This window comes from Rana temporaria, chromosome 2, assembly GCF_905171775.1.
Source record: "Rana temporaria chromosome 2, aRanTem1.1, whole genome shotgun sequence".
In the NCBI taxonomy this organism is placed as follows: domain Eukaryota; kingdom Metazoa; phylum Chordata; class Amphibia; order Anura; family Ranidae; genus Rana; species Rana temporaria.
In genome coordinates, this window is record NC_053490.1 from 115,690,094 (window position 1) to 115,702,107 (window position 12,014).

At 40.6% G+C, this 12,014-nt stretch overlaps 1 protein-coding gene across 1 annotated transcript in view; it reads left to right on the plus strand.

The window, feature by feature from the left end:
• Positions 1-12,014, plus strand: part of DIP2B (disco interacting protein 2 homolog B) — a 323,774-nt gene that overhangs the window by 200,761 nt on the left and 110,999 nt on the right. The window contains exons 5-8 of the mRNA XM_040340806.1: positions 2,417-2,629; positions 8,208-8,381; positions 11,148-11,267; positions 11,371-11,568. Coding sequence (XP_040196740.1) covers positions 2,417-2,629; positions 8,208-8,381; positions 11,148-11,267; positions 11,371-11,568 — 705 coding nt within the window. The remainder of the gene's footprint in view (positions 1-2,416; positions 2,630-8,207; positions 8,382-11,147; positions 11,268-11,370; positions 11,569-12,014) is intronic.

A 12,014-nucleotide genomic window follows, 5' to 3' on the forward strand; every position in this document is an offset into this window, starting at 1 on the left:
CCCAGGCATGCTGGAAGTTGTAGTTCTGCAACATCTAAAGGGCAATATGTATTCGAACGTCCTTGGGCCTTGAGGACACTGAAGTCAGGACGTTCGCATACGTCCTATGTCCAAAAAAATTTTAAATTCATTATGCTAAATAACAAGGAAAAGTGCCTAAATACACATTTGCCAACCAGGGTGTCTGCAGCTGTCCAGGCATGCTGGGACTTGTAGTTTTGTAAAAGCAGGAGACACATTTTTGGTTAAATACTAATATCTGATCATATATACTAACTTTTAAACTAGACTTAAATGCAGTTGAAGATGATGAAATAACAGTGGTCAAAATACTTACACAAATCAGCAACTTTTCCTCAGACTTTGAGAAATTGCTTCCCACCATGTTGCTGTAATATTGGGAAACTGGCAAGGCTCCAGGAAATGGTCGCGTGTTGTTCGCGCAATTGCGCATGCGCGATCGAAAAATCGCAATCGCAATATGTATTTTGGTTAAAATATCATACATATTCGATTTCAGAGTGCTGCTACAGCAGTTTTCGAAATATCTGCAATAAATTTCGCATTCGCATGTTGCGATATTTCGATAAAATATCAGGAATATTCTGAGCCAATCAGAGCGCTCCTCCAGCATATCTCGAAATTGCGCAATAAATATCGCATTCGCATGTTGCGATATTTCGATAAAATATCAGGAATATTCTGAGCCAATCAGAGCGCTCCTCCAGCATATCTCGAAATTGCGCAATAAATATCGCAATCGCATGTTGCGATATTTCGATAAAATATCACGAATATTCTGAGCCAATCAGAGCGCTCCTCCAGCATATCTCGAAATTGCGCAATAAATATCGCATTCGCATGTTGCGATATTTCGATAAAATATCACGAATATTCTGAGCCAATCAGAGCGCTCCTCCAGCATATCTCGAAATTGCGCAATAAATATCGCATTCGCATGTTGCGATATTTCGATAAAATATCACGAATATTCTAAGCCAATCAGAGCGCTCCTACCGCAGTTATTAAAAAATCGCAATTATTTTCGCATTCGCAATAGCGAAAAATCGCATTCAATTAATTTCGATAAAATATCACGAATATTCGAATTTAGCGAATATATCTCGAATATTCGAATATATATTCGAGATATATCGCGAAATCGAATATGGCATATTCTGCTCAACACTACTGCTAAACTACCAATTGCTTTAACGGAGCTACAAAAACACGAATAAATGCTCATGCACATAAACTCTCAAACACTGCTGCAAAAAAGCTATTACCAGGTTTTTTTTTAGCTTAAAATGCTAGTGTACATGGAGCTAATGTTGACCAAAGATCCTAATGGAACTGCTGATTGCTGCTTAAGGCCTGGTTCACACCTCTGCATTTTTTTGTGCTTTCAGTTTTGCAGAAACACTCTACAGTCCATTTAACATACCGTATTTATCGGGGTATAGCGTGCACCCCTAAAGTGGACCCGACATTCCTGTAAAAAAAACATTTTATTACATTTTACTACTTACAGTTTTGGTGTCTTGCGCGGCGTCCGTCTGCGGGTTCCAGTGTCCTCTTCATCAGGTCCGTCTGCGGCTTCGGGTGTCCTCTTCGTCGGGTCCGGCGTCCTATTCGTCAGGTCCGGCGTCCTTAGGCTGCGGTGTCCTCCCCGCTGCCGCTCAATCCCCGCTTTCCCGCGCCGAGTTTGAACACTGCGCCGGCATATACCGAGCGCAGTACACTTGGCTACACTTGGCTACTCTCGTGCTCACGTCCAGGACGTGAGCGCGAGAGGGGCGGAGCCTGCCCGACTATACACGAGTGTACTGCGCTCGGTATATGCCGGCGCAGGGATCGGCGTATACCGCGCACCCACGATAAGTGTGCGGTATACGCCGATAAATACGGTAGTTTCCTATGAATGTAGCTCACATCTCTGCATTCTATGAAAAAGGCTAGGGACTTTTTTCTGGTTTTTGGTTCCATAGACTTCAGTGGATGAAAAGCATGTATTGAAAAATGCACATGCAATATGCAAAACTGCATAGGTGTGAATAAGGCCTTAAATAAGCTAGTAGCAGGCCTAAGCACTACTTGAACCTTGTTGAAAGCCTGCTGGCAGCTTGTTTACAGTGACATTTAGCACTCCCATTAGGATCTGTGTATAACATTTCCACTCAGAAGCTGAAGGGTGCTTAGAGAATGCTGCTCAGAGCAGCATAAAAATAAATAAAATTGCATTGGGAAAATGATGAGCTAATGGGATTGAGAGAAAGTGCAGAAAATTGGTGGGACTCTGCTTTAAGTAAATTAACCCAAAATGTTCTTTTAAGTTTCCCTGGAATTTTTCTTATATCATATAAGATTTTTTTTTTCCAATATGGAAATGCTTACTCTAGTGACTCTTATCTCATAGACACTTCATCGGCCTCCGAGGATGAAGGTTCGCTGAGACGCCAGGCTGCTCTGTCTGCAGTGCTTGCTCAAAGTTTACAAAACACGGAATCCTGGATTAACAAGTCTGTGCAGGGATCATCAACCTCATCCTCCGCCTCATCTACCTTGTCACATGGAGATGTGAAGAGTACCAGTAGTTCTCTTGCTGATATGCTAGCCAATATGCACATCGGTATGTATCATAACTCAGTGGTATTGTGTGCTTTGCCTAAGAATGCTTGATATTACTTACTGCCTTGTTTTTCCCCACCAGTTCCATGATCCCAGTGTTATTCTGATTGTGGATAATTTCTAATCAGAGATTTTGTTTGAAAAACCCTCTAGTGGGAGTAACCCTTGCTTGGATATGGGTATCTGACACAACACTCCATTCACTTTACTATTTGATCTCCCTGGATTTACGGTTACTGGGAATATGTTATGCGCTTATGTCTGCAGGACTTCATAATGCACGTTGTTTAAACCCTCATTATACATTTATGTGCAATATTGTGCTTCAGTAATGGATCAGCACTTTGGGAAATACAGAAATATACTCTTAAATGTATAGGGATTAAATGGTGGCTCTGACTCTTGTTATAATACGCAAATAGGAAGGTTTATAAGCTAAAATTAATTATGCCTTTATTCTAGATCAGGGGTGTCAAACTCAATTTCATCGTGGGCCGCATCAGCATTCTGATTGCCCTCAAAAGGGTCGGTTGTATCTGTAAGATTAGATGTCCAGCACATCCCCTCCCCTTACATTAGATGTCAAGAGCCACCCCACCATCAGAGGTTGAGTCCCCCATTCTCCCTTGCATCACAGTGCACCACCTTACCTTATGCTGCTGCTGGGTAGAAGCTGGATGCATTGCTTGAAAGCAGAAAGTAAGGGTCTGGAGTAGGACCAGAGGAGGGTTGGAGCTCTCCTGCAGCTGCAGGAGAGGTGCGACGGCCACATGAAATGGCTTGGAGGGCCGGATTCGGCCCGCGGGCCTTGTGTTTGCCACCTATGTTCTAGATTGACATATATAGTGCATATATGTGAATGGGAAAGCTGAAAGCAAAAGTCAGGGGTTGTTTTTCCTTTTTTGGGGGGGAAATGTTTGCTGTTTTTGCACATTTTCTGTAGATCACATTGGTCAAACACAAGGCCTGCTAGGCCATGACATGTGACCCTCGTACCCCGGACTTTTTTTCATCCCGCACCCTCCGCTCCCTGCTGTCACTTGTAAACACAGAAGTTTACAAGGATAGCTTTACTCTCTGTGGCTCTCACAGATGTCTGCACACACTAACGGCGGGGACAGATGCAAACCAATGGTCTCCCTGCAAGGTGGCATGTCTACATTTCTAGACTAGTACACTGCTAGTACAAAAGTAGGGGATGGGGGAAAGTGGTGCAGAGGTCAGAGCCAAGGAGGAGGGGTGGATGTGAGATGTAAACAGCCTGGGCTGCATCTCTAAACCTTGCAATCTGTATGTAGGGCACTCCTCAAACCTGCACTCTGTACACAGCGCACTCCTGAACTCTGCACTCTGTACACCCTGCATGCCTGCACTGTTATACACCCCTGATCCATGCAAGCTGTATGTAGCGCACCCCTAAGACCTACACGCTGTACGTAGCGCACCCTAAAGCCCTCCACTCTGTACCCAGCACCCAGTAATAATCAAATACAGAGGAAATTCTTTTAATAAAGAGTAGATGCATAGTTTTACAGATATGACCGACCCTTTGAGATAAACTGTAATGGTCATGTGGCCTGCAGTGAAATTGAGTTTGAAACCCCTGCAGTAGATTTTTAGGTTTAATAAATTAACACTCTCTTTTTAGTTGGTTAAGAATGAAATAATAATGTATTTAATGTTTTTTTTATATGTATTTAACATGTTTAGTGAACAAGTGTAGCCCTGTAGTCTATTGGCTGCAGCAGTTCTGTAGATCTTTACTTTTATGCTGTCATTTCATCCCCAGTTGTTGAGCTCTACTCAAAAATCACACAAAGCTCCGTATTTAAGCTATATGGCTCTTTATGGAGTCCCAGTTAGATAGAGACGGTCGGTAAGCAGCAACTGCTTGGCTGACTTATTGGAAAGCTGAGTAAGCTCTCTGAGTAGTGTCATAAAAGCATAGCCTGTAGTACACGTTTTTTTTTTCTTCTTTAAAATGAAGAGCATATGCAAGTAACATTATGTAACCACATTTTTTATATATATATATATATATATATATATATATATATATATATATATATATATATATACAGTACAGACCAAAAGTTTGGACACACCTTCTCATTCAAAGACTTTTCTTTATTTTCATGGCTATGAAAATTGTAGATTCACACTGAAGGCATCAAAACTATGAATTAACACATGTGGAATTATACATAACAAAAAAGTGTGAAACAACTGAAAATATATTTCATATTCTAGGTTCTTCAAAGTAGCCACCTTTTGCTTTGATTACTGCTTGGCACACTCTTGGCATTCTCTTAATGAGCTTCAAGAGGTAGTCACCTGGCGCAGCAACCCATCACTCTCCTTCTTGGTCAAATAACTCTTACACAGCCTGGAGGTGTGTTTGGGGTCATTGTCCTGTTGAAAAATAAATGATGGTCCAACTAAACGCAAACCGGATGGAATAGCATGCCGCTGCAAGATGCTGTGGTAGCCATGCTGGTTCAGTATGCCTTCAATTTTGAATAAATCCCCAACAGTGTCACCAGCAAAGCACCCCCACACCATCACACCTTCTCCTTCATGCTTCACGGTGGGAACCAGGCATGTAGAGTCCATCCGTTCACCTTTTCTGCGTCGCACAAAGACACGGGGGTTGGAACCAAAGATCTCAAGTTTGGACTCATCAGACCAAAGCACAGATTTCCACTGGTCTAGTGTCCATTCCTTGTGTTCTTTAGCCCAAACAAGTCTCTTCTGCTTGTTGCCTTTCTTTAGCAGTGGTTTCCTAGCAGATATTCTACCATGAAGGCCTGATTCACACAGTCTCCTCTTACCAGTTCTAGAGATGTGTCTGCTGCAAAAGGTGGAAGAACCTAGAATATGAAATCTATTTTCAGTTGTTTCACACTTTTTTGTTATGTATAATTCCACATGTGTTAATTCATAGTTTTGATGCCTTCAGTGTGAATCTACAATTTTCATAGTCATGAAAATAAAGAAAAATCTTTGAATGAGAAGGTGTGTCCAAACTTTTGGTCTGTACTGTATATATATATATATATATATCTCTAAAAAGAGAACTCAATTGTTTTTGTTTTCATTGTTCATGGTATTTAAAGTTCTATTAAACCCTCAGCGTTTTTTTTAGCTTACCACATTGAGCACAATAACATAAATATTCCTTATTACACTATTTGTTAAAATTCCTACCCCAGCACTTGCAGTTTACAACTTTCAAAGCTCCTGACTCCTGCTCTGTCAGTGCTGTTTCCCTGAACTTCAAGTCTTCACAGGAAAGTGTTAACAGTGGACAGTGCAGCCTCAAGCCAGTCTGTTGGCATGGGGAAGGGAGGAGCCAGGGTAGTACCTTGCCATCCTAGACTATGGAGCTGTGTGTTTCTATTGATGCACACAGTGTAGAGAGATGCAAATCTATCCTTGTATGCCAGGCTGACTCTATAGCATGCTTCAAGATAGGAGTCACCCTGAAACAAGAAACCTGGAGCAGTGGTCATGGCACCAGCTTCAACATAGAACTGCTGCAAAATAGGCAAGAATTCATGGATAAAGAATTTGCATAATCGTTAAGTGATTAGATCAGCTTGCTGAAAGTGCTTTAAAAGTGGGTGGTTTATTATCACTTTAAATGGTCAAATGTATGGGAGGTTTCCAGTGTAACTCTATTTAAAACTTTGCTAGTCTGTTGGTTCTGAATATTGCTGAAGCATTAACATATGCTGTCTGTACACATAGGCAGCTCGCTGGTGACAGGATTTCTAAAAAGTGCAATAAAAATACTCGCACGTTCCACAGGTAGCTGGCCAGTTGAGTGAGGCATTGCTTCTTTGCTGACGGAATGGTACAGAATGTCACTCATCGGCAAAGGAACAACTTCTCCCTCACTCAGCAACCAAAGTCCTGCATAGCGATTTTCTCATTGGATCACAAGTAACATGGGGCCGTAGGTAGATTAGAATGTTCTCTTTGACCATTTCAACCATACCCCTGTATAAGTGAAGCTTCAGGTACTGTTAATAAGCATATAACCCCCCAGCCAATGCTCTTGTATTCTTTTTTTGTTCCTCAGTCAGAGAGGGATTCTGTACTGGGTGTATCATTTCAGGATTCCACACCCTGTCATTCATGACATCCATAGGCGTGCGCACAGGGTGTGCTAGGTGTGCCTGGCACACCCTAATCGCCCTGTGCTGGGCGGATTCCCCCTGCTGCTCGGCTGTAGAGAAAGGGACAGGGGAATTTTTGTCCTCAGTCCCCTTTTCTGTCTCAAGGTGAGACATCAGGGGTTCTACATCAGTAAGATCCCTGATATTTCACCAAAGTCCCCCAAGGGGCGTTCCTGAAATATATATATATATATATATATATATATATATATATATATATATATATATATATATATATATATATATATATATATATATATATATATTTGTAAAAAAAGTTTGCAAAAAATAATAAAATTGTAAAAAAGTAGTAATAAAAAATTAAACTACTGACACCAACCTCTGCCCTACTGAAATCATCCACTGCTCTACCAACACTGTCCATTGCCCTACTGCTTTATAAATATATATACACTCATGTGTTTGAGCTTTGGGGTACACACCCTAATGCACACCTATGACGACATTGTATCGGGGTGGGGAATCCCTACGTTTCTTAGAAAACATTATTTTAGTGAGGAAGGCCTCCCTGAGCAGAAGACAGGGTGATATTTGGGAACACAGGCTGGGGTAAGATTTTATGGACTGGTAAAGATGGGCATATTATATGGAAAAATTGCCCTCATGTGGCTCACCACAGCACTATGTGTAGCAATGCATGCATTGACACTCTTAGCAGTGCATTAAACAGCCGATGAATTGTCTGAAATGCATCACAATTCATATGAAAATGAGGAGGGCTGTATTTTTTTCTGCAGTGCAATGCATGTGAATGCTTCAGGTGCATCAGGGTGCTGTTAACAATGAATATAACAATGAATATAACACAGCTCAATAGAGAAAATGAGCATGTAACCAGAAGCGGAGGTCTCGGTTGTATTTAAATGGAATTCATAGAAACCATGTATCCTTCACAATGTGCTGTTCAAATAAGGTCCTACACTCATATGAGGTTTCCAGCACTAGGATGCTTAGATTTTAAGATGGAATATGAGCTTAACTGGATTTTATGTGCTTGCTTTTTTGATTTATTGTATTATGCTTTGTATTTCAGTGACTATTTACGGTAAACTAACAGTCAGTCAAAAGCTGCAACATGTTCTGGAATTTATCGGTGTTTATTTTTCTAGGAAGTAGAGTAACAAATCAAACATGATTACTGTGTATTGTATGTTTTAGTCCTATTAAAATGTATTTTAAAAACAGATACATGGCAAAGAAAAAACAACACTTGACTGCTCATATATACTATTTCTAACATCTTAGTCTTTTTTATTTATTTTTTATTTTAAGTTTGTTGTGCAGAAAAACACCCAAAATATCCAGGGGGTTTATGTATTTTTTTCCCTTTTAGCTAGCGTGTATATATTGATTTGTGGTTTTATAATTTGTTTGCAGAAAGCTCCCTGGCTCCTCCTGATGTCACAAGCACCACAAATACAACTACATCCTCCTCTTCTTCCTCATCTTTGTCCTCTGTACGCCCAGCAAATATTGATCTGCCTCCCGCTGGGCCGGTAAAAGGGATGCACAAAGCAGGGCGAAGGTCTAGCCTTATGGACACTGCAGATGGTAAGAGGTCTTCTGCTTTGGACACTTTACTCTATCCAGAGTTCAGCCTTGCACGCATGGGCATCCGCTCCATAGGGCAAGGGGGGTCAATTGAGCCCCCCTGGAATCGTAAAAAGGTGTTGAATTGTTGTAGCTGAGAAGCTTCATACTGTAGCAGCTCTCGCAGTGCTGACTGAACAGTATACTGAACTTTTCAGATGCTCCCTTGCTAACCCCTCCCATATAGGGAGTGTGGCCGGGGAACTTCTGCTTCAGCAGTGGGGCACTGTGAGGAAAGATATTGTATTTCCATATGTCCCTCCTGCTGGGCGGGGGCTGAGGCTAGGAAGAGCTATGCACGGGTCTCATATGTGTGTGGTGAGGATGATGCTGCTGGCTCAAAGGGCACTGAGTGCAGGAGTGAAGAAAGTGTGATCTTGGGCATGAAACAGGGAAGGTAATGATAAAGAAAGCAACATGCCCATGCATTCTACTCATGGCACTGTGTACTGTGCACTGTGTACATGGCACTACTGCACTGCCACCAACTCCTAATATTATAAAGACTTTAAATAAATTATATCAAAAAAGTGATAATTGAATACCCAATCCAAGTGCAATAAATCTATTAATACCCCAAACAATATTCTCCAAAATATTACCACATATGTTGAAATATTATAAATGAATTGCATAAAAAATGGTAATTGAATACACAATACCAATGCTGCAAATCTACTGATTAGAATATACCAATAAGTCGCTTTTAACCCCCGCTAGCGGTCGAAGAAAGGGATAAATGTGACACGTGTATCGCCGCAGCCCAAGCACCCCCCCCCGAAAAAATTTCAGCGGACGCCCATGCTTGCACGTACTAGCATCAGATAAAAGGAATCTGCCAAGAGAGCACCAATTATAGTAGGGACTGTGAAATAATATTGGGCAATGTATCTAGGTTTGCTACCTCATCCCTTTTAAAACCGAACACATATTAATAACACAGGTTCTGTGGCTGATTAAGGTGGTAATTAAACTCACTTGGGACCTTATCTGCATTAAATTAGCCTCAGAACCTGTGTAATTTACATGTGTCCGGGTTTAAAGGGATGAGGTGGCAACCCTACATGTATCCCAAACCATATGTCGGGGTGCTAAAAAAACAAAATAACTAACTAGAGCACATAACTCCATCAGAAGCATTACACGAGTGTGCTAGATGAAGCCAGCGTTCAATTGACTGCTGCAGTGTCAGTATTTAAGTATTAAGAATCTGGTCATATCAGTGCCTTAGTAACTTTAGTGTATGGATAAGTGAAATTGATCTACAAGATGCTTTATTTTTAATATAAAAATGTCATAATGTAGCGGGTACATTTCAGTACAGCTGATTAGAAGACTTTATTCATAAAGTTGCACTCTAACACAGAATTTTTTTGAAATGGAAATAAACAATCAAACTCTTGGACAATCTACCTTTTACCTAGAGCGATCAGACTATTTGACAATTCTCCTTTCACCTGGAACAATCAGACCCTTGGAAAATCCTCCTGGAACAATCAGAAATATTACATATTTTTTGACTTTTTAGACAAAAGCAGACTGAATCTTTTGTCAAAGGAGGTTGCTAAAATAGATTAGCAGAGAGCAGCTCCTATTACAAAACAGCTCTGAGAGTCTCTGCCTATGGGGAGAGGGGGTGTGTGCCTTTGCTCCAATCGGCAATTTTAGCTATCTTGGCTATATGCCAAGACATTACACTCTGTGGACCAGGAAGAGAAAATCTCCTAACAAAATCTGAACTTTCTAAACCGTATATAAATGTGAAGACAGCAGATATACATATAAAACCTATATATGGATATTTGGTTAATCTCTGTGTATCATCTTAGGCTGTTCACTTCACTGGGTGTATGGATGGTTTTTCATCCACTTTAAGGGACAATGTAACAGAATATGGTAGTGGTACATAAAACAGAAGTGTGTTTTGGAACTGCTGCATCAGCCACTTGGTCTGTGAGGCAATTCAGGAAATTCTAAAGAACCATCAGCTTCTTAAAGTGGTTGTAAACAGACATTTTATTCTGAACAAAGCATAACCCTCTATAGTGGGTACTTGTCTCAATTAAGAGCATGAAGTGTCATTTTTGTCTGCTGCCTCTATCAGTATGAATCACTTGTTACAAGTTTACCTGACATCAAGAAAAAAAAGGGGTTTCCAGTATACAGCATGTGATTGACAGCCTCATATCTGTATCTGTGTATAGGGAGGCGTCCCTTCCCTTCCCTCCCTTCCCTTCCCTCCCCTCCCTTCCCTTCCCTCCCCTCCAATCGGCTTTCAAAGCTCTCCTCACTGAGCTCTGCGTAGTATCATTTTAGCTCTCCAGCCCTATTTTTCTGAATGCTCAGACGAGTTTTAGAAATTTTGGATAGCAAAGGGCTGTAGAGAGAATACTGCAGACAAATGGGTACAACGTATGTGGGAGGATTGTTTAATCTCTGTGTATCACCCGAGGCCAGTCATCTCACTGGGTATATGTAAGGGTTTACAACCACTTTTAAGTTGTTTTTTGTGTTATTTAGTGCAGTGTGAGGAAATAATATAAATAAAATGGTTGTTTGCTCTGAGCAACACAGGCAGTTGGACACTTGTATAAATGAGATCCAGCAATCTCTCTACGTTGCAAATTTTTCATACATCTGTTAGTCTTGCATCCAACTTTGCAGTCAACTGTAAAACCAGAGTATTTAAACAGATTTAACATCGCTACTCTTTTTTTTCTATTGCAGGTGTTGCTGTCAGCAGTCGTGTATCTACAAAAATCCAGCAGTTACTTAACACATTAAAGCGACCAAAAAGACCACCATTAAAGGAGTTTTTTGTAGATGATTTTGAAGAGATTGTTGAAGGTAACTTCAATCTCTGATACAGAATGCCTGAATACTGTATTTTGTTCTGTGGCATGCACAGAATGCTGAAACGTATTCATCTCTGAATGTATCTTTTTAACAGTTCCCAGGCCAGACCCCAACCAACCAAAACCAGAGGGTCGCCAGATGACTCCAGTGAAGGGAGAGCCTCTCGGTGTAGTGTGTAGTTGGCCTCCATCCATTGAAGCTGCTTTGCAACGGTGGGGTACAACGCAAGCTAAATGTTCCTGTCTCACAGCTCTGGATGTGACGGGGAAACCTGTCTATACGTTGACGTATGGTAAGAAAGCCATGCATGTTTAAATGGCAACAATGATTCATTGTTTTTAGTTTTAAATAAGGTATGTTTTTAAATTGATACTTTGTTTCTGTTTTTACAAATTATATATATATATATATATCTATCTTTTTTTTTTTTACACGTAAACATTTGGATAAAGAGACAGTACAAGAAAAGTAGCTTTCTTTGTGACACAGCTGTATCTAAGGCCCCCTAGTTTCATAGGTTAGCCACGTTTTTTTTCAAAGAAATAACGGATGAAGTTTACATCCATTTTTTCATCAGTTCTCATCGGTTTCTTTTTTTACATCCACTACAATGCAAAAACAGACAGTTTGTCTGTTTTACATGCGTTTTTCGTTCGTTCCATTTTTTTTTTTTAACGGAACAAAAATAGGGCCTTGACTCATTTAAAAAAAAAGAATGTTGACAGATGCAGATGTAAA